This window comes from Oreochromis aureus, linkage group 13 (assembly GCF_013358895.1).
Source record: "Oreochromis aureus strain Israel breed Guangdong linkage group 13, ZZ_aureus, whole genome shotgun sequence".
Classification (NCBI taxonomy): domain Eukaryota; kingdom Metazoa; phylum Chordata; class Actinopteri; order Cichliformes; family Cichlidae; genus Oreochromis; species Oreochromis aureus.
In genome coordinates, this window is record NC_052954.1 from 22,101,422 (window position 1) to 22,124,952 (window position 23,531).

A 23,531-nucleotide genomic window follows, 5' to 3' on the forward strand; every position below is an offset into this window, starting at 1 on the left:
TATATTTTTTTTATGAGACTGTCTCATTGGTTCTCTTCTTTTGTGTGTCTTCTGTCCTGTCTTCTTCCCCCTACCCCAGCTCTTTGCTGCAGATGGCTGCTTCTCTATGAGCCTGGTCCCACAGGAGGTTTTTTCCTGTTAAAAGGGAGTTTTTCTTTCCCATTGTCACCAAGGGCTTACTCACAGGGGGCTGTCTGATTGTTGGGCTTTTCTCTGTATGGTCTTTGCCTTTCAATTAAAAGCACCCTAAGGTGTCAGTTGTTGTGATTTTGCACCATATATTAACTGTGAAAGCGGTGATCAATAATCTCTTGCAGTCGATCGTGCTCTTGTTTTGAAAGTTCAGCCACAGCACTTTCTGTATCCTATTTCTCTACTGGGAAGCTCATCAGGCTACTATTGTGAGACTCATCTTGAAGTCCGACGAACTTCTCGACCCGTTTCAGACTGCAGCTGGTGAAGGTACTCTTTGATTTGCTCTCTTTTCTGGGAGCTGGAGGGTCACTCCAGCCAGGACCTGCAGCTGGTTGAGAACTGGTTCTTGTGCCGCTACACTGTTAGCTTACTGATGCTGCAGAGCAGTAGAAGGAGTACCCTCACAAACTTCATTTTAATGAGGTGCACTTTGAGTCAGTTCAAGTGATGAGAAACATACATTTAGTATGATTTATGCGTGTATTAAAAAAAACAAATCATGGGTGGCACAGGCCTCCTGCTGAAGCTACAGCTTTCATTGATTTAGGACACTGGGGGACTGGACTGAGATAGTGTGAGGGCCGGTTCCAGCCCCTGAGGCTTGTACTGTATTTCCCCCCTTGTATGAACTACATAATGAATCTGTTGTTGTTGTCAAATCAATCAAATTAATTTGTTGCACATGTATGACAGTACTTTTAAAAACTGCACCAACCAACTACTGACTAATCAGCTAATTGTGTCGACACAGAAGGAGTTTATTAAATTGTTATTAGCTAATCCATCATGGACGCCAGTCCTAATTGATTACAGAGATGTTTCCGCTTGTTTCTCTTTTGTTTAGTTTTGATATCAGCTTCTAAAATGTATATAGTGCAAATGTTCCTCCTCTTTGTGGGTTTGATAAAGTGCCAAGAAGAGTGTAACCGCAATAAGGGAACTATGGCAAACATCTGTTGTGAGCATCAGTTCCCATACTCTCTCATTCCCCCTCCTTTTTCTAACTCTCTCCTCTCGCTGTCTCCTTCTGTCTGCTCCATCTGTGTACCCAGCATGCATTGGCTTGGGCAGCAATGCAAGTTGTTGCCATTGCTATTTAGCCAGAGCTAACTGACTGATCCAGGCAGAGATGGGGTGTGAATGGCGCTGCGATGTGAACTAGGTCGCAGCGACAGCATGTTCCTGAATGTTGATTTACAAGTTGAGAATCTGTGCTTGGACGCAAACACCACAAGGTGGGGTAGTGGAATTTGTCATGGCGACTCCAAGTGCTTTAGCTGGCAGTTAAATAAATATGTTAATGCTTGATAATGCATCTTGTTTTGTCATGTGTACAACGGGGAGAAATGTTTTAACAGAGAGTAGTAAATAATGTGGCCAGTCAAGCCGATACACTGTAAAATTTAGCCCGTGAATTATTCATCTCCTCGCATTTAACGGACCTGCACGCTTTTTCATTATAACCAAACGCTTCATATTAAACAGAGAGGACAAGCAGGGAGGTTGTGGGAAAAAAAAGGGTGGAGTTGTCCTGATGTCATCCCCCCCACACACCCCCACCCCAGAGGGGGAGGGGGGGAGGTGCATGGGGCCTCTGTATCCTGAGCTTTTTAGCACACTCAGGGCTCTGCTACATATACCTTTTTGCTTTTAACCCTCCCTTGCCCCCCATTATCCACCCTACTCTCTCCATACTCTGGCATCCAGCTCTTGTGTGAAGTCATCGGAGTGGTGTCTGGGTCAGAGCTCCCCCCGCCACCATCCCACCACCCTGCCTTCGGGCTTGTTCCAGGCTCCTCACCAAAATCCACGACCCCTTTATAGGCTTTATGGAGAGAAAAGGAGGGGTAGGGAGAACTGAGCGAGGGGAGCAGAAAAGCAAAGACGCAAAAGTGTTATATTTGGAGGAAAAAACACTGTCATGTGTGATTTTTTTTATTATCATTAGCATGTGACTTTGCTTGTTTGTTTTCTTACGTCTAGTGCCTCTATTTGGCTTTGTTTATGCTGGCATACAGCAATTTTGTTAAAAGTTGGAAATGGGCTCCTGGAAAAAATCAAATGCACTCTTCAGCTACGACAGGGAGTATTATAATGACTTGTGGCTTCCTTGGATCAGGCTAGGGGCTGGATGAAGGATGGGCTGGAGAGGTGGGATGATGGGATGCACGCAATGGAGATGGATTATGTGTAGAGGGATCGCAGTGTAACATAGCTGACATAGAGGAAATTCTGGAGAATTTGCAGGCTTCAGCTGCTGTGTGTGTATATGTAGCAGCAAAAATGGAAAAAACTGTGTTGCACTTATGAATTTTGCCCAGTGTATGATTGTCATTTAGATAAGTACAAGCTTCATTGTCATCTACCTCCATTTTACTGTCCATTCAATCCCCATGGAGTTGCCTTTAGAGACAAATAATCCCACTGGAATCACATATAAGCCAGTCATGTACATAATGTCTGTTAAGGGTGCATTGCAATTCATCTGACAGCATTATTCTTTGCAGCGGTGTTGGCATTGTAATCCCATTTCCAGTTAGTGCCTCCTGCCTTGCGCTCATGCATAAGTCAATGTGTGTTTAACATTCGAATCATGCCTTTGGTACGTGGCGTGTCACACTCTAGGAGACAGTTGTTTTTTATTTCTGTTATATTCGCTTTGAGTTAGCGTGTGATTCCTATTCATGTATGCATGCCAGACCAAGGCCAAGGCTTTAGCAGCGGTCTGCGCGTGTGAATGAAAAGGAGCATTAATGAAGCACCGTGGCTGCTGCTGTCTGTGCTGCATGTCAGAAGAAGAGCAGAACAGGGTCAAAAAGCTGAGTGGGGATATGGGATTGCTCAAGCCAAATATGTGTGTGTGTGTGTGTGTGTGGAGAGACCTCAGATTTCTAAATCTGCTTGTTGCATGTAAACCCTCTGATTTGACATTTAGTAAAGCATGCAAACATTTTGCATGATAAGACCATGTGGACACAAAAAGTGACCCACCTCTGGTTCTCCCGCTGGCTCAGCTGCAATGTTTGAGAGGGCTGAGTGACAGAGAGTTGAAGAATGTTTATTAAACAATGGCGTTCGTATTGTGCAATGGATTAGCCATAGGTCTAGCAGTTGCACACCATTCGTGTAAATTGCTTCTTAATGTGTTTCTCTTTAATACTGAGAAAAGTGCACTCTTCTTATTCTTAAAAAGTAAAACCAGGGAAAAAGTAGAGAAGTATTTTCTGTAATCTATTAATGCCATAACTGCATTTTCACTCGAGGTTCATTTACTTGGGGCTTCTATATGTTTTAGAGCTTTTGAAATTTTTAACCAGTCAAATCTTATTCAGTCTAGGGTCTCTATAAGCTTCTGCTGGGGTGGTATTATATTTGTTCTAAAATCCTCAGCTTAATTCCTAAATCCTGCTGTTACGAGAAATCTGGCGTTGTGTGCACAGTCGGGAAAGTATGGCAAATGTTGGAACATTAAAATTTGACAGTCAGACATTGTTTAGTTTGAAGCAAACAGAACGCCGTGATTTGCTTTCCTGTTAGGATTAGATCCGCAAACCCTGAGCACACACCTCTGCTCCCGTCTCTCTATTTGAAGTTGACTTTATGGGCATGAGTGATCTGCTCTGCTGTACTGAGTCGCTCGAGAACCAGGGCAGAAAAAGTAATGAGAGGAGCGGATGAGGTTAGGGAAGGAAGTCGGTCTTTACTACCCTGCTGCCCTTGACACAAATGTGGATATATTAATGAATGTACTGACAGAGAGCTAGAGATATTTCTTTTCCCAGCTCTAAGCAGCATTATTCAGTTCTCAATAAAAGACTGTCAGCCTTGCGATGATGGTTGTAGGCAAGCGTCTCAATTAGGAATGATATGCGTGAAGTCTGACTTTTGGAAATGAATAATCATTTTGGATTATGACAGCATGGAAAGTAGCTTCTGTGTTGTCCAAGTTCAATATTAAACACAGAAAATACTGCGTGCCTTCAGGTGGTGAATGACACCCGCAGATAAAATGAATGTAAAACTTGACAGACTCTATAACAGCAGAACCCCCCCGATTGGTTAATAAATTCAAAATGGGATTCAAAAGTGACCCCCAATTCTTCAGCTTTGATTTAATAATTCATCTTTACAGTCTGTTTTAGATCTTTGTGATGGTTCACTCGTGCCTCCTTTCCTTCCCTTTTAATTTCCTTTCTCACATGAAGCAGGCTAACAGTTCAGAAAAGCTCTCAGAAAACAGCAAAAAAAAGTCTCCCTCTTTGATCTCTTCTTTCTTTTAATTACACAGCTCTGATTAAGCAAAATATTAGTGCCAATGAGTATTCAGGAGTTTTCCATTAACACCGATATTAACCGAGGCTTTGGTCTTATGTATTACCACACCTTTGCTGTCTCTGAGAGGGAATTTCAGATGGACACTTCCTCACCTTACATGTGTTTTCATGCATTAATAAACAAGATCCAGATGGGATCGGGTTTCAGCCGCAACGGCATGAAGTGAGACCTGCAGAAAGCTGGGTAAGTACACCTTTAGAGCCACGCAATGAAAATCACCTTTTTTAATTGAAATGATAAATGTATCCTGTTAATTACAACTTAATGAATTGCTCTTGGATGATACATAGCATCGTTCGTTTTCTTTTCCTGCTCCTGCTTGTTTGAATGAATTGAAATGAGATTGTGTTTTGTTGCTCTTGCTCAGCGAAGGTTGTAGGTGCATTGGGATTAACTGCTGTTACAAAAAGATCCCTCCCTCCCCCTTCACACACATATGTGCACACACTCGATTCCCCCTCCCCGGTGTTTTAGTTTTCTCTACAAAGGGGCAAATCCAGATTACAGAGCCTCCCTAAGTGAAGGAGATCAGAGGAGATTTGTGAAAGAGGGGGAAGGTGCTGTATTTTACTGACAGTAAGATGCATATAGATAGAACTGTAATATAAATGGCCAGAATAAACTATACTGAGGGTCTGTACAAAGTGATGCATTTCACTCATTCATTTTGAGTGCTCCTTTGACGTAAAGGGGCCAGATGTTGCGTGTGGATTTCATCATGCATTCTGCAATCACTGTGCATTGTAATTTTCATTGTCCTGCATTTTACGTACAGACAGCAGGTCTGACTGATCCCAAATCAAAGAGAGTGAGGCATTGTCAGTAAGCACCACAGAGCCATCAAGGACATTTCAGAGAGAGTTGGGCAGCAGTTGCGTGGTGGCTCTGCTGCAAGCATGGGGCCTGGAGGATTAGTGTCCAATCAGAGTGGATTTGATGTTTACTGACAGCACATGGGACTTAGCTGGGAGAACTGTATTTCATTTGTTTTCAATGAAGCTGTACGTCTTGCCTGGCCTCCCCTCCCCTCGCCATCACTCGGCCAAACTACGTTCTGAGACCTGTTGACGGCAGCGCATCAGCAGCAGCTTCAGGTAGGTGTCTCTGAAAGAGCGGGTAAGGGATTTGGGAATGGAATCAAAATCACTGGCATCACCATGATCACGATACTCATCACCATCACCAGATATGCTCGTATCTGGTTCACATGACGTCACAGTTGGATGTGGAATTAAACAGGCTTTATTTAGGTGTAATCCCTCATAGCAATCGGCAGAGCGAGTAAAATGTCCCGGAGAAGGGACAGATAAACCCTATTGGATTAGTACAAGCCCCTGCCCATCCCAACCTATAACCCAACCTATCCACTTCTTCCCCCCCACTTTTTTTTTTTTTTTTTTTTTTTTGGATGAATGTTCGCTGGCTAACTCAAGCATGCACCCTGTTTCCGTGTCTTCTACCTCTGCAGTGTTTGTGTGGTTTGGTGTGATGTGGATATGTTTGTGTGTGGTGTCCTCTTTCCTCATGCGCAACAAGCCAGCATGACCAGAGATTAATTATTCAAGGACTGCCAGCAAAGGGGGAAGTCACCTGATAGCACGGACTTACAATATTACAAACAGATATCAGGTGAAACGCTAGACTTTGCTTCATCTTTATCCTTTCTCACTCCGTTCTATTTTTTTGTTGCTGCTGTACATGAAGATCTGAAAGAGAACTTTCTCACACACACACACACTGCCTGCCGGGAGCTCTTTATATTTTCTATTTCTGTGGGGTTTTTTCTTTCCTCTGTTAACAGATTTTTAGCTTTTTTCTTTTTCGCCAATGCTTGTCCCTAACAAAGTGAGCCTTGGACGCTCCCACAGTTGGGACACGTTAGGGGGGAATGAGGGTCAGTGGGAAAGAGCTGACAGCGTGTACGAACAGCAGGCAAGAGTAACAGGCCGGCGGAGCTCTTTGTCATACGGAGAGGGAGGAGGGTGGTATGAGCCACCACCTGGGGTGCGTCTTCCTGACCTCGATTTGAAACGCGACCCGTATTCCTACCAAGATTCCCTTTACGGACAGGTTTACGCCGAGAGACACGACCCACGGGGGCTTAGGAAGGGCTCTGTGCCGGATCTAAACCAATACGAACGAGTGCCCATGGCTCATCGAGGATCCATTCCACACCAGGACTACTACTCCCATGACCCAGCCATGACTCCTCGGCCACCGGAGGCCTTTTACCGAACCGAGCATCAGCCTCCGCTGTCTCACCCGCATCCGCTCAGCAGGTCGGGCTCACATTTAGGAATGACACCTGGGGCTCGTACTGCGTGGGATCAAGGTCAGGCAGTGAGGGCAGGACCTCAAGGGCCCTCATCACCTTTACCTCCTCCCCCTCCTCCAAGCACTCATGAATTGAATAGGGCATATAGGGAACCTGGTGCTATAACTTCTGCTAAGATACCCCCTCGAGACCCCCCTCCTGCTCACTATGGAATGGAGCAGCTGTCTCCTCGGTATGCCAGTGAGCCTCCACCTCTGACAGGTCAGTCCGTTTATACTGATGCTAATGGCCGCCCTCTGGATCCGCAGCAGCAGGCTGCCACCTGTCTAGTGGTAGATCCAGCCAGTCAAAGCATGATTATGAGGCAAGAGACAGCCTCACCGTTAACCATCCAGCAACAGCATCAATTACAGCATCAGCAACAAATACAGCAGCAACAGTTACAACAGCAGCAACAAATACAACAGCAACAGTTACAACAGCAACAACTTCAGCAGCAGCAGTTACAGCAGCAACAACTACAACAGCAACAAATACAACAACAGCAACTCCAACAGCAACAATTACAGCAACAGCAAATTCAGCAACAGCAATTACAGCAGCAGCATCTTCAGCAAGAACAGTTGCAGCAACAGCATCTGCAACAGCAACAACAACCTCTGCCACCTCCGCCTACCATGCCGGTCACTGATCCTAACCTTTCTATGGCTGCACCACTTCCTGCTCCACCTGCTCCAGTGCAAACTGCAGCAATTGCCCCTGCTGCACCTCCATCTCTGCAAGCGGTTCCAACTCCAGCCCCTGCTCCCCCAGCTACTCCACTCCCTGCCCCTCTTCCCGCTCCTCCACCAACTGCCCCACAGACGCCTTTGCCTGTGGACCCCAAGAAGTCGGTCGATCCAGAGTTTCTTTCTCTGTTGCGAAACGAGGGCCTCTCAGAGAGCACCATCTCCTCACTTATCCAGCAGGGGTTTGACTCCGCTAGCATGCTGGCTGTCATGGAGGAGAACGATGTCCGCACAGTTGCCCCAAACCTCGGTCAGGCTCGTGTGCTGTCTCGCCTGGTCCACCATTACAAGCGCCCAATAGAAGCTACACCAGCCCCCTCCCAACCTCAAACGCCCATGCGAGGTCGCTCTAATAGCTTTAGCCATCGCGCAGACATCTATCAACCACACCACCACCATCATCATCCACCACATACCCCACAACCTTTAGCAGTAGATCCCCAACTAATGCCCCCACCAACACCTGGGGCCATGCAAACTATCTCTCCACGGATTGGAGAAGTAATCGGTAGAAGGCCCAGCAGTGCTCCCTCGCAGCAGTTACTGGAAGCCTCTGGAGGGTACCCGGGCCAACCCCCTCGTTCACCAGGGCCATACACCGGAGCCCTCATGCCTGTCCAGTCAAGACCCATGTCAGCCTACTCTTCTGGGATGCCAGGGGTGCCTATGCCGGGTATGCAGATAATGCCACACCAGATGACTGGGTCAATGCCTGCCATTGCAGGGTCTATTCACTCGATGCCAGGTATGCCACAGCAGATGCCTGTATCCATGCCTGCTTTACCACAGCCACCACAACAGGTACCAAAAGCATACTCTACCAACTACACAGTGCCCATGGAGCTGATGAAGAGGGACAGGAACTTAGTGCCATTGTCACCCATGCACAGCCCTCACCCTAGTCCTCAGCTGATCCGAAAGGGTGGGGGACCAGGATCAGACAATGCTCTCGTTCCCGTGGGAGCACCCGTTCAAGGCCAAGGTGCCATGGCTGCTAACCAGAAGCTAAGTCGACGCACGGGTCCACCAGTCATCATGTCGACTATGGCATCTCCAGATACAAGTAAATCCTATTTTTTTCTCCTGTTAGATTTATCTGGTATTTGTCTGTTTTCATGATAGATGTGCTCTTGGCTGTTTCACATGTTTTCAATAGATAAGGCTGTTTACTTGTGACAGAGCTCTTCATTTTGTGTGTGATTTATGTAAGATACCAGTTCCCATTCCTCTCATTGCTTTCAGGAGCGGCACAAAGCAGTGCTGCTGCTTTGTTAGAAATCATATCAACTTATAAATATTACTTTGACATTTCTAAGAGCCATTCAGCAGTTGTTTCTTCAAAAAAATAAATAAAAGGAAAAGACACTGTAAATCTATTTTCATCCTTCGTCATGATGAATCATGTGTAAGTGAATACCAGATAAGCCTTTTTGTACTTTGCTTTATACCAGCATTCAGACTAGGGGTATGTGAAATCTATTTAGCTCAGCATGGATACTGGTATGCCATGCATGATTCTTGACCTTAAAAAAATCCAAACACAGTGTGAATGTTAATGGCAGACTTTTTGAATCGTTTTATCTTTCTGGTCTGTGCTGTCATTTGTTTCCTGTCCTGTCTTGGCACTAATTACATCAACAGTAGATAAATGATGTGTCTTTTCTTGTTGCCCTTGTCTATTTTTTATAAAGCTGCTGTCCAGATTTTGAATTATTACCATAAAAGGATAACTTTTTGCTTTAAGCATTCTTGTAATCTACCCCACGTCCTAAGCCGATACTTACATCTCACTTTCTCGTCTGCTTATCTCTGCGAGAGCCCGATTTGTCAGAATTCCTGTTACTTTCTCTGAAGACCTTTTGTTATTTCAATAATCTCATGCAGTTCCTTTGTCAGAATGAGATATCGCCCATTAAATACAACACGAATGGCATTGACGAGGCGCAATATAGAGGATTTGGGAGGAACAGCTGTCAGCAGCCTTCCTGATATGTTTTAAAATTTAACAACTGTGCACGGTCTTCATGTTACAGTCTGTCAGTCACCGCATTCATGTGTGAACAGTTCACATTAGGATTTCTTTGACTAGAGAAGTCAGATGTTGTGTGCAATTACTGTGTGGGAACAGGAGGTAGCTTGTGTGTGCATCTATGTGCAGTATGTGGGATTGAGTTTGCCACCGACTCCTTCTGCAGATATGCTTTTTTTAAATAATTTAGCTCTTATCTGCTGTATCAAATGGTAACTATTTGGCCCAAAAGCAAAATCAACAGGCCATTTAAGAAAAAAAAAGAATTTGTTCTGCCACAACTGTATAGGATTCAAGATGTTGCATAATGGTGATTGCAGCATTAGCTGTGTAGCTTTTCAGCTGGGGTGTCATTGTAACTGCAGCTGTTTTTGATCACATCCTCTTTTTCTGTGCCTTGCACCATCTCCCCATGGCCCCCGAGCCCTTGTTGCAGTAAACACGGATATCTTCCCTCATTGTGATAATAAGGATGCATCACGGTAGCCTCGAAAAGCTTTATACCCACTCGGGCCACACAGCATTCCTTCAGGCCCTTCTGCCTGCCAAGGTGTACCGCCAACCTGCGTGGAATAGCAATTAGCCTTACCTTGTTCCTCATGAACAGATCTGCTAAATCATTTTATTTCTGAGACTCCTCTTTGTTTCTGTATTTTTTTTTAGTGTTTATTTAATGTGGGTTGTGTCCCAAATTCACTTTTCAATTCCAGATTAAATAAAATGCATTCAGTCAATTCATCCTCATTGTGTAGTTGGTCAGATTTATTTGGATATCAGATTAAAGCTTTAATTCAGCACAAGAGTGGCTACCTAAATTATATTTAAATCCCATGGCCTGATAGAAGTAGATTTTATAGGCTGGGCAATAAAGGCCGATTTCTCCATCAGCACCAGCTCACCCGAGGCTGACTAGCAGCATCACTGGTCAGATAAAATCGAATTACACTGCTGATGGCCGATGTGTGATTGTGTCATTCTCTCTTTGCAGGTTCTGATGAGTACAGGGAGTGAGGCTTAATCCTTCCTTTGCTGCAGTAATCCATAGATAGTCTCATTTTGCTCAGACCAGCCTTCTGGCTTTCCGTGGGACCTTCTGTACATAGATAGTGGATTGAAATGGACTTAAAATGTACAGGACAGGCTGGATACACATTATTGAACGGAGACAGCTTTGTTGTCCTTTGTTGTGTGTGTGTGTGTGTGTGTGTGTGTGTGTGTGTGTGTGTGTGTGTGTGTGTGTGTGTGTGTGTGTGTGTGTGTGTGTGTTTTGTTCCTTTGTTTGTTTTCTTCTGTTTTTAAGCCCAAAAGAGCAGACATTAAAAGAACCCCACTGCTTGATAGTCAAAATATGCTTTGGAAACAGATTTCTTCATGTCTGCGTCATACACATATATCACATTGTTAGTACACACACAGTCAGCAGAGTAGACCTCATTTGCATGTGGCTGACATTTGTTGCTTTGGTAATTTCATCTGTTAATGGACACGTCCGCAAAAGCTGCTCTGAAAGCATGTTCCTAAATTGTACGTTGCTAGGCAACATGGGTTTTGGTGGTAATCGTAGGCAGATTTGCTTTTGGTTAAAGGGTCGCTCCATTGTCATAAAACACTGCAAATTTACTCCATCCTTTTTTTCCTTATACAAAAAGGCAGGCTGAGCTAATGCACTTAGAAAAAACATGCAAAAAAAAAAAATCACTTATTTTGGGATGGCTAAGTAGTTATTTGGAGGCTTTGGTTACTTTTTTCCAAAAAAGATAACATAATTCAGACTTAGCAATATAGTATGATTTAGCCTGTCAGGTAAAATGTTATAATGTTGTTTTGTCAGGTAACACTATTAGTTTTAATAGCAGCGTTAACTCCAGTATCAAAGGGAACTGTCTGAGGTAGCTATTGCCTGCGTGGCAGGTGAGGTGTTTCTGGTTTTTCAAACCAGGAGGATTCGTGAAGGTAGACTCAGGACACACTAGGGAGATGATGTCTCACAAGTGGCTCGATATCTCCCCTGAAGAGCCGAAACTGGTTGCTGGGGAGAGGGAGGTCTGTCCCTACAACCTGAATCTGGATAAGTAATAGAAAATAGAGTGATGGCAGCAATAATGCTTCTCTTTCATTTTTTGTTGAACAAGTTATGAGTTTGTAAATTAGATATTCTGAATACCTCAAATAATTCATCAGCAATATGTTGCATCCAGAAGCAGAAAGAATTTCCCTTCGAATTAATAGCCCATGTGTAAATGCAGATGGCATGGCTCCACCAACCTCACTATATGATGCTTTATGGAATACCCTAGAGCAGGGCTAACTAGGACACCTCCACCCCCAAACTGGCATAAACACAATATAAGCTACTCTAGGACTCTACCTTCTTTACTTCCACCCCTGCTGAGGGCATTGGCCCCTCTTCATGGACTTTGGCCAGGTGACTCAGTGCCAGTTCACGTCAGCTTTGCTTTGCTCTGCTATGCATGACTGACACACTAGCCGCAATTTTCTTGCTTGCTTAGGCCTGGCACGATGGTGGGGGAGGGTTGTGGCATGTTCGTTCTGGAGATAGCAGATTATGTATTAACGGGGTCCAGGTCAAAGCTACAGACAGTTGTTAAACTGACTGAGGGATTAAGTAAAAGAGGGAGAGAGCGATGGAGAGAAAGTGACATAGTCCTGTTTCCGATAGATGATGAGTTCAGGCTGCACGGTGGGGTGGGGAAATGGGTCGTTGACAGCTGTCAGTCAACCTTAAACTCTCCATAGAGATGAGGTTAGCTGTCAATCTTTCATCTAGCTTTTGAAGGTCACATATTGGCCTTAATCTGGGTGGCAGTCAAAGGTTGTTTTGTTTGTTTGTTTGTTTTTTTTCTGGCTAGCCACCGTGTTCCTTGCTACCGATTTTTTTTACCCACCAAATAAATGCCATCCATCCATACATCCATAGTGGAGAGGTTGCCAGTCTAGCATAGGGCTGTAAAAAGTGCTTAAGAAAAACTATAAAGAACTCCAACAATCAGATGACCCCCAATGAGCAAGCACTTGGCGACAGTGCGAAGGAAAAACTCCCTTTTAACAGGAAGAAACGTACAACAGAACGAGGCTCAGAGGGACAGCCATCTGCATACATGAACCACATTATTATTATTTTTATTATTATGGTAGGCTAAATCCTTCACTACTTTAAACCAGCCACTTTATTAGGTAAGCCTCCAGTTTCTTTAAGACAGCCAATCAGTCAGTCACACTGCAGCAACTGAACGCAGTCAAGATGACCTGCTGAAGTTCAATCCATGCATCAGAGTGAGGAAGGAAGTTGATTTAAGGGACTTTGAATGCAGCATAGTTGTTAGTGCCAGACAGGCTGCGCAGAGTATTTCAGAAACTGCTGATCATCTGGGATTTTTTCCCCCAGAACCATCTCTAGGGTTTACAGAAAATGGTCAGAAAAAGAGAAAATATCCAGTGAGCATCAATTCACAGAAAAAGAAAATGCCTTATTGAAGGTGACATTACTTCAATCTCATAGAAAGGCGACAGTAACTCAAATAACCACTCGTTACAACGAAGATATGCAGAAAAGCATGTCTGAACACAGCACATCCAGCCTTGAAGCTAATGAGTACAGCAGCAGTAAACCACACCGAGTACCACTCCTGTCAACTAAGAACAGGAAATGAGGCTACAGTTCATATTGGCTCATGAAAGTTTGACAATAGAGGAAAAATGATGCCTTATCCGATGCGTCTTGATTTTTCCTGCAACATTCGGACGGTAAAGTCAGAATTTGGCTTAAACAAGATGAAAGCAAGGATCCATCCTGCCTTGTATCAGGAGTTCAGGCTGTTGCTGGTGATGCAATGGTGTGAGAGATACTGTAAATTGATAGGCTTCTTTGCATACAAAGTAAGGAGAGGCGTCACCTGTGATCCCCAATTGTTTTGTTAAGAAGAATCAAATTACTAATTGTTGGACAGTTTGGGATGAATTCAGTTGCTATGCTGTTGGATCTTGTCTTATTGGATCTTATCTCTTATTTATACCCCTTACTGGACCCTACGCCACAGCAGCCAAGACTACCGGGAGTGATAGTACAGTGTGCAATGTTAATAAAAACTGAAGTGCTTGGTAAAAATGCATTGGATTGCACAGCTGTTCCCAGTTAAGTTCTTTGTGAGTGAATGTAAGATGTGTTTATGGGAGATTGTGTAAATGGACATTTGCAGATGGTATTGGTGGCATCTGTTAAGGCACGGTGCTCAGTCTCTCAGTCTCTCTCTCCCCTCCAGATGTTCCCGTTATCAGGCACTGACTCCGTTGGGATTACATCTATACGAATATTGAGTAGTCATTTTCCGTTCATGTTTTCCCCTCTTTTTGTCTTAAATTAACATTAAATTGTTTCCAGTGTTTCTTTGTCATTCCCTCTTGTCTCATATTTGCCTCTTGGTCTTTCTTAGGGAAAGGAGAAAGAGGTAATGGGAGAAATATGTTTCAAACGTAATAGCTCAGCACATTCATTCTTGACTGTGGTTGTGGGTTGTAGAGCCTAGCTGCAAGAAAATGTGGGAAATGAGTAATGTGAAGATGTGAGGTGACTGAACCCAAGCAAAGACAGAAGAACAGATTGAGGAAGAAAGACCAAAGATCGCAGTTCAGCGCAGAGAAGGCTGCTATAGATTAGATTAGAAATGGTTGAGGAATACAAATGGGTAGATTATTTTAAACTCCGTTGTGCCATCACGAAGCAAGCGAGTGAGGGAGTCGAGGGTGAGGGCAGTGCCAATCCATGCAGAGCTCTGTGTCTTCCCAGATACATGGAAGCTGATGTCATACTTGTAAATAATGTGGAAAATGGAGAGTGAAATGATAATGTGACTTTTTTTTCCTGTGGCCTGGGGATTCAAGCTATGCAACAATTTCAAAAACACATCATCAGCAAAATGTGAATTCAAACATCTAAAGATAAAAAGTGAAAACTTTTATACACGAGAAGCTGAAACCAGTAAATGATAAATGACGACCACATTATTATCAAACTAATATTCAGATTTTCTGTTTATTGACTGATGGCTCGACTGACTTATTTCAGGAACAGTATTATTAATCTTCCCCTGCATTTGTATAAGTGTTATTTAACATGTCATAAAAGCCTCTGAGAGTGGATAACACTTGTTGGGTGTCTGTTAATTTATGAATGTTGCAGTGCTGGTACCATTTTAAAAAAAAGGGGGCCTTTAAAGAGAAAGTCTGACCTTTCTGGCTAAATTGCTCTGTTATTTCAGAGAGATACGAAGTGATTAACAGCAAAGAGAAGACAGGCAGTCGAGGTCAAATCCTCAAACAGTTGTAGCTCAAAGGTAGAAGAAAAAAGAAACCAATAAATTGAGAAGCTGAAAGCTTATGTTTACTTTTTCATAAAAAGAAAGACCTTCTCCCCTCTCACTTCCTTCCCTTCGTTTTCTTTCCTACCACCTCCTGTCTAATTTCTTCTTCTGTTTTTTCTCTCTTTTCTTTTCCTCAGTGACCAGAGAGTCACTCTGAATTATTCATTTTGAGAAAATGAAATCTTCATGGGTGTTGAGGCGCACAACGAATAAGCTGACCGTGAATATGCGCAAAACTTGACACTCTGCTCGGCAGTGTTTTACCAAAAGCCAACGAGGTGGATATGTTTAGAGGTGCAGATGAATCTCATTTGCACCCAAGGAAAATATTGTACAATTCTCAGTAGGTATGTCAGTCGTGTTAAGGATCACGGGAGGGGGGCTGTAAATAGGATTTGTGTTTCACAGTGTTTTTAGTCTCGCGCGGGGGGTGGAGGATTTGAGTTTGTGTGTGTCTGTGTTTTCATGCATAAGAACAGCTGTCATTGGATTTTCCAATCCTAAATTTCTATTATGTTTTTAAAAATTATTTAAAAGAGAGATTACTGATAAATGAGTCAGCGTCTTACATCGAAATCAGATGTGTGATTCCTGTCTGCACTCTATTTGTCCAAATTTGCAGCCGGGATGAGGGCTGAAAAAAGTGATGCCTTCCCCCCATTCATCGTGATCACACACACACACACACACACACACACACACACACACACATAGACACACTCGGTCTCTCACATCTTCTTAACATCTCATCCTCTTTCTAGTGAAGCCAGTTGGCTCAAGTCACCGAGAAAGAGAAAGGTGGATGAAGAGATGATGGCGAGTCAGAGAGTTGGAGGGATGCGCAGAAGGAGAGTGGATGGGAGAACAAGAATTTATGTGGTGAAATTGCCTCCCTTAAAAAAGGAAAAAAGAAATTCAACATCTGTTGTCCACCTGCAGCTGTGCCATGTCTATTTCTCCCTTTTCTCTTCTTACTCGTCTCCCCAGAATGCCGTTTGTGCTTCAGTCATTTGGCAGCAGCACGACATGCAGATCACAGGAGGCAGATGGGATGGCGAATTTTAGAGGTCAAATTATACAGTAGGCCTTTCTTAGTCAGGCACTCTCTTTTCATGAATGAGACTTTTTTTACTCCAGGCCTGGTTTGCGGGCTCTGGTTACATGTTGTAACCAAACCTCCTCAATGAAGTCCTTTAAACTCACCACACTTCGGTTGGGCTTACACTAAACACATGACAGTGTGAGCGCCAGAGCTACTATACACGTAGTATACTTTGTTCTTTATTTAATCAGAAGTGTTCAGTGTTTGCTAACTTTTGCTTTTTTTTAACTTTGCAATATAGTGACAGTCCAAAAAGTATGCTACGTTCCCATTGTTTGATTAAAAGATTGTCAAGGTTGTTTCTTTGGCTTCTTTCTTTGATTAACTAAAAGAAATAATCAGTTTACGGTTTCAGCAAATTCACACAATTCATTCATGTCATCCACTCTCATCTTTCATGCTGAGCCACACTGTGTGCTTTACATTGATGGCAGCATGTGTCCTTGGTTTTTCTATTGACTAAAACTAGCTTCTTCTTTTTTTTAACCCTGCTCCAATATTTAAAGATTTTTAAAAAAGTAAGAATTTATTGACTTTGAGACATTTACACAAAAACGTATATGGAGAACATTTTCACAGCTGAACAATATGTTTTTTTATTTTTAATAGGATCATAATAAATAAAACATTGTAAGTCCACCATCAACTCCAAGAAATATTTTGTTTATCGTTGCTTATCTTAGATGTTTGGCCTTCGGTGTGCAGAATGATGCAAAGTTTGACATTCGTTTTGGGCAGCTGGAGGCGGTCGGCTCTGGAGCCGTAGCAGGTCGTCCACCAATCAGAAGGTCATCGTTTTGACCTCCCGGCTTCTCCGGTACAGGTTTCGAAATGTTCTACTGCAAGATGCTGAAACCACCTAAAAAATAAATCTGCCCAGATGTATGTGTGTGTGTCAGTGGGCGACTGTGGGTTGGAATGTAAAACACTTTGAGTGGTTGATAAGAAAAGAAAAAGAGCAGTAGAAATGCTGTAAATTCACCATTTTTACAACAAGCTAGTTGGCATCTTACAACAAATATGAAATACATCTTGTGTTTAGTGTGTGTTAATTTTTCCAAATTAAAAATAAAACACTCTTGTTGCATATTTGGAGATCATAAATATATGAGCAGCCTGAATAGATATTATTATGTCAGGTCCTTAAACTTGTCTCGGGAGCTTCTTTAAACTTGAATTTAGAAACCTAACGGTTAAATCTACCTTAAAGATAACTTATGAAATAGGGGTGTCAGTCGCATTTTACATCATGGGCCACACACGGCCCAATTAGGTGTTTAGTGGACTGGATCAGTGAAACTAGCTAGTGTGAAGAGGTTTAACTAGACATCTAATCATTGATATGTCTTAAGAAAAAGAAGTGTAATTTCAAAAATAAATCCTGGCTTTCCCTTTATAGAAATGATGTTGAAGTGAATAAGTGACCCGTCAGTGTGGCTCTTTGGGGTTCAACCTCAAGGAATAAATGTGAAAATACTGAAAATGAACTCATTAGGAGAACTTTGTACCATGAGTATAATAAAACATAGAACTCTAAGTTCTTTAATGGCTGATACATGTATTTATTTTACTGCAAAAAACAAAACCCAACTTTTTGTAAATAATGAAACACATGGACTTTTCTGTTATTTGATGCATTACTAACAATAAAAACATCTCAGTTTCTGTCATTTTATCTGCCACTTACTTACCTTGATGATGTCTTTGTGATTTAGAAGGCTGTAAAAATGACAGAAATACAGTAAAAAGTCCAAATCTTCTTCTTTAAAACCAACCAGCAGGCTGACTTAGACCCTTTGCCTGGCTCAGTTCTGGCCCCTAGACTGTATGTTTGACTGTATGACACCCCTGCTATAAAGCATTTATGCACATCATTCATATCTTTAATTATCTGTACTACTTTTGAACAATTTAGAAAAAAGAAAGAATTCTATAAATCTGAATGTAAATTTTTAGCTATTATCTCAACTTTCTAAGAAAACAACTAGAAATTGAAAAAACAACTTGAAATTAGTTATTAAGTCGAAATTTTAAGATAATAACCTGAAATTTTTGACTCATATCTGGCAAAAAAAAAAAAAAAAAATGTGGCAGAAATGAGCTGACATCTTAATAACTGGATTTTGGGCTCTGAAAAGCAGTGTTGTGGTACAAATGATGACCCAGAAACTCAGGCAGACAGACTTGTTAACCTTTACTATCAGAGTCCTTTTTTAGAAACGGCATCTCGGTATTTAGTCATCCTCTCAGACTGGTGTCGTAGTAAACATCCTAATCTGTTACTCTTCAAATCCCAGGATCAGTTAGACTCCAGGAAGGATTACCGTAACTTTAAAACTTTAATTGTAGGGATCTGCTGTACTTGCATTTGGAGGAGCTCTAAAGAGCTCAGTAGCAGGTGAGTGTCTGTGTGTGTGTGTGTGTGTGTGTGTGTGTGTGAGAGAGAGAGAGAGAGAAAGAGAGTCTGGAAACTTTTAGATATTGGGAATTAATTTTGCAACTGCTGGATTTTCTATTAAAAAAGAAATGTGCGTGCGTACGATAGCACGTCCATGTGAAAACTCGCTTAATTTTTCCGACCACGTTTTGTCCTTGTATGCAACCAAAATCTACACCTTACATGCAAGCTTGCAACTGAAAAACATCCTGGTGTTTAAGCCTTGAAATTTCATCCAAGGGGTTGTAAAGTGAAAAACATATCTACTCGTGTCCATTTCAAACAGCGAGAAGAGAGGGTGGCGGAAGAAAAACATGCAGCTGAGATTGTGAAGATGAGTTTGTGAACAAGGGGGAATGAAACTGAGAAAGGGTTGGGCGGAGGGCTGGTGGTGGTGGTGGGGGAGAGCTGGCACTCTTAAAGGACCATGAAGGCCAGATCACAAATAATAAAACAGAAAGGGAGGGAGGGAGGAAAGGCTGAAAGGAGGGAGGGGAGGAAAAAAAGAGCGAAAGGAAAATATGTTGAGCGGAGGGGAAGGTCGGAGAGAATGAAAGAGGGAGTCGTACGTGTGCCAGGAGCGCTGCACCTCTCCCCGTGACTGGTGCTCTTCAAGGATTTTTTTCCCCTCCCCTCTCCTTCGTCTCTTTTATTTCCCCCCTCTTTCATTTTGCAATTCTTCTGCATAGCCGTGACACCGGATTGTTTTCTCTTTTTTTCTCTCTCTCTCTTTTTTTCACATTTTTCTCCCCCCACGCCTTCCTCTCTCTCTCTCTCTGTCTCTCTTACTCTCTCTCTCTGGCTCTCTCTCCGTCTTTCTGTGACTTGCAACAAAAGGCTGACGGAGTGAGCCTGACGTCTGAATGAATAGCCCAAACCTGCTGTGAAGGGAGAGCAGAGGGAGACGGAGCAGGGAAGAGGAGGCTGAGGAGGAAAGATACGACTGATCTGGCTGAAGAGGCGGAAAGAGGAGAGCGCTAGAGAAGTGCTGATTGCTGGCTGAAGACAAATAGAGATCCCGATTTTTTTTTTCCCCTCCTCCTCTCTGGAGATTAAAGGAGTTGAAAGCAGTGCCTTAACTGCACGGGTGGGGGGAGTGACGATCGTAGTTCTCGCTCTCCTGTCCTCCCCCTCACCCACTGCCCTCCTGTGCCACCATACGTTTTGGTTGTTTTTTTTTTCCTCCCCTTAAGAGTACAAGTCGTCTGAGAAATTGAAATGGAACTTCTGGGGGTGAGGTGACGAAGGAGGACAGATTTGGAAACAAGCAGAGGGGAGAGCAAGAGAAGACAGCATAGGAAGACAGAGAGGGAGGAGGGAGGCTGGAGTAGGAGGCAGAGAGGAGAGGAGAGGAGAGGATAACCCCAGGGCATACTGTGTGAGAATACACCAACGCCCACTTCTTCTTCTTCTTTTTTTTCTTTTTTTTTCTGCCCCTCATCAGTACGTTTCCTCTGCCATGTGCAGCACCTGATTTGAAGAATGTGGAGACATTTCCCAGGCAAGGAGCATGTTTCACATTGTCTTATGCATACGTGTGCGTGCGTACACTCATCAAGGATAATAATAAAAAGCTGTGGAGTGTGTGTGTGTGTGTTTGTGTGGGTGACTGTGAGGGGTGTGGGTGTGTGGGTTGGGAGTGGGGGGAGGCTGGATTTGGCTTTAAGGCTAATGAGCCTCTTATGTTTTTGCAATGAAGTGTGTCATGAAAACAGTGTGTGTGCGTGCACGAGGGCAAGCACCCATGTGAGTGTGTTCAGTGCTTCCTTGGTTTGAAACCACAGAGCTCTCACAGCAGCGAGAGGACGGCGAGATTGGATGAGTTGTCATTTCTGGGGTCAAAGGTCACAGGAGAATGAGCGTGTGATTAGCTGCGTGTAAAGGTTAATGGTCTGCTGTGCGATTGTGGCCTGTAACACATTTTTTGTATTGCAAAGTCTAATAATTTAGTTCTACTTGAGAATATAGGCACAATCAGTGCTAGCATGGAAATTGCATTTTTAGAATAAACTTGAACTGTAACTGTTTATGATTTTAATAACTGGTTGCAGTTATTGCAAAAAAGGGCATTTTGTTTTATTTGTTTACTGTAAACAAAACCAGAGCTGCATCTTTTCACAGTAGTAAATGAAACCTTTAGTTTTCACTGGGATCCTGCAAAAATCAAACAAGTTGCATTTATGATACTGCAAGGACATACCTGATTGATTTTGTATCTGTGCTTTTTGTGAATGATAGCAAAGCTGAGATGTTATATCCACCGCCCCCCACCCCTCGTGTGTGTGTGTGTGTGTGTGTGTGTGTGTGTGTGTGTGTGTGTGTGTGTGTGTGTGTGTGTGTGTGTGCGCGCGCTCCTGACCTGGATGCGCTCTTTTCGATGTGTGCATGTGAAGTAAAGCCGGAGTGCCCTATCTGCTGTTTATCAGCTCTGACAGCTGCTTTTGTCTCCAAACGCCGATTGTTTGTAGTCCACGCTAGCAGCACACAAAGGGCAGCATTTAAAGAGGATGGATGCCCGTCTTCATTCTCACTTTGCATTGTGGTCAGTTTTTACCACAGACGCCACCTGTGATATCTTGATGCGAGCGTACGCTTCTCTCTCTCTCACACACACACACACACACACACACACTCTCATTTCGTCCTGTTCTTCTATCCCCGTCACTCCCTCACCCATCTGGCAGAGCATTTTTGGTGGTGATAACTTTGGAGGTGGGGGGGTGGGAGTGGGGAGGGGTGCAAGCAGGCAGAGGGGAGGACAAACAATGTCTTTGTGTGTCCACATAGTGGAACAAGAGACAGGCTAGGGTGGCGGCAGCGTAGCTGGTCCGGTGGGGGCCTTGAGAAGGCAAGTCTGCCAAAGAAAAGATTACACACACCCCCTCTTTTTCTACAGATGCCAAGGGATCGTAAACACACTCAAGAAAGCAGACACTCCCAAGAACACAGGCGCCGGGTTCTTGTTAACATGTATGCACAGTTGCAGACTGTGACATTGGTGGTTTAGATTTTGAGTAGCATGCGAACGGACGCGCACGAAAGCGATGAAAAAAGAAGTCGAGTCGACGGGGGCTCTCGCATTCAGAGGTGCAAATGCCCTTCGGTATTTTATTTAACAAGATCTGTGACACCCGCGATAATCGCTGGTCATTAATGGCTATCATCTGTGGGTGTGTGCGAAATTAAGTGCAGCCAAACTCTGTGTTGATGTGTGTGCGTGTGCTCAGGACTGAGCTGTGTTTGTATTCCCGATGTCTCCCTGGAAGAAAAATGCCGCAGAGAAACATGATTGTGGCACTTCTGCTCTACAGACCTCATTCACTGGGTTGCCAGGTATGGCTGGCATGCGAAGGGTTAAGATTTGATATCCCCTAATCAAGCTTTTCCTGTCTACCTGCTGCACTTGCCACAGCTTGACCCCTCCTCCACCTCCTCCTCCCCTTCCTCTCACTCTTGGACTATCCCATCACTGAGGCCCCCCAGCTTTGGAGTTGCTAGGTAACCAGAACCAGCTGTTGGTCCTAAGCCCATTGAGCCCATTTTGGTCCTGCATCAACTGCAGAATAGTTTTCTCTGAAAGCTCGCTGTGAACTCAGCGACCGCCACTGTGTCCCTGACATCATCGTGCCATGGAAAATCTTCCTCACTTCCTTTTGTTTTTGCAGTTTTATTGTTCCGTTGATACGGGGGCCAGTGTGGGAGCGTCCGTGGCATGTGTCACACCGGCTCAATTAATTTAGCAGCATCTCACCACCTTTCACTTAAGGAAATGAGAAATCGAGCAAGCGAGGGCAAGAGGAAAGCGAAAAGAATAAGCGGCTGGGGTGGCAAGGGTTTAATAAAAGCAGTCACCTGTAATTGAGAGTCAGTTAAAATGACGTCAGGATATAAAAGAGTCTCTAAAGTGTTTCACTCCTCTGTTAGTGGGGATGCTAAGCTGTCTCAGAAAGCCATTATGAGAGATTTGAGATGGCAGACTACACAGTGAAATTATTCACGAAATCACAATAGTGCAGGTAAGTTAATACGTCTCTGCAGTCCCAGAGTGGACCATTTGCACTTCAAAGTGTGTGACAACCTAAAAAAAACACACACAAAAACAAGCCTCAAGTAAATCTGGAGGGTGGGGGGTGGGGAGGGAGTGGATTAACTTCCAAATAAATTGGTCTTTGTAAACCAACCAAGTCATGTTGGAAACCAGAGCTCAAAATCTGTGAGAAAATAGAGCCAGAGGAGAAAAAGATAACTGATGTAGTGTGATGTTATTAAAAACCAATTTAAAGAACAGTTTCCAAATCCAGGGGGAGAGACACAGGTTTGAGTGAAGGTTTATTTTCTTTCATTGATTGTTTGCGCTCTATTTAGGAAATGATTCTTCTCCCTCTGAAAACTGTGACTCACAGCGTCTGGCAGTGTCTGAGCTGCTTTTCCAAGATCAGTCCTTCCAAACGAGAGAATTAGACACCAGATCGTATTCACTAAGGAGAGATATTTCTACAAGTCCTGCTTCTTTTTTTTTTTTTACTTCTATTTCTGTTGTCACAATCCAAAAAGGCTTTTTAGTTTGGAACATCTGTAATCCATTTGTGGTTGAGAGTTCGCGCTTGCCAGCTCTGCCAAAAGTTTTCATACTTCCTGACAAATCATCCAGTTTGTGATTAGCGTTGGCTTAGGATGATATCAACTTTAGGCCATTCAAGCATCCCTCGAGGGATGTAGCAACACATGACCTCCACTGGATAAGCCTATCTGCTGTCACACTGAACATGGTTTAGATTTAGTTAGTCAAGCTGTTGGCTTTGTTTCTTTATTACTTGCTGGCTTATACACAATGCTGGCTGTTGTGCTTTGATAAATACTTTGTGCACAATAACAGGAAATTGGCACAAGCAATTAGCATTTTTATCCCTAAGACTACCAGCCAAAATATCTTGCAGCCTAATGTAAACCGTCTTCATTCGTGTTGTTTCTGCTGCTTGCAGAAGTTTATGT

At 43.4% G+C, this 23,531-nt stretch overlaps 2 protein-coding genes across 9 annotated transcripts in view; both read left to right on the forward strand.

Moving 5' to 3' along the window:
* Positions 1–23,531, forward strand: part of LOC116322231 (C-terminal-binding protein 2-like) — a 73,264-nt gene that overhangs the window by 27,318 nt on the left and 22,415 nt on the right. The window contains exon 2 of one of the 8 annotated variants that reach the window (XM_039621712.1): positions 19,377–20,040. The exons of 6 other annotated variants lie outside the window; for them this stretch is intronic. In XM_039621712.1, the coding sequence (XP_039477646.1) occupies positions 20,022–20,040 (19 nt within the window). In that variant the 5' untranslated portion in view covers positions 19,377–20,021. Of the gene's footprint in view, positions 1–19,108; positions 20,041–23,531 lie in introns of those variants that run through there. One more of the 8 variants, XM_039621711.1, reaches the window with a different exon arrangement.
* Positions 6,284–8,713, forward strand: LOC120432739 (YLP motif-containing protein 1-like). The gene has a single exon (XM_039621706.1). It carries the CDS (start codon positions 6,358–6,360, stop codon positions 8,710–8,712), a length of 2,355 nt encoding a protein of 784 aa, XP_039477640.1. The 5' UTR covers positions 6,284–6,357; the 3' UTR covers position 8,713.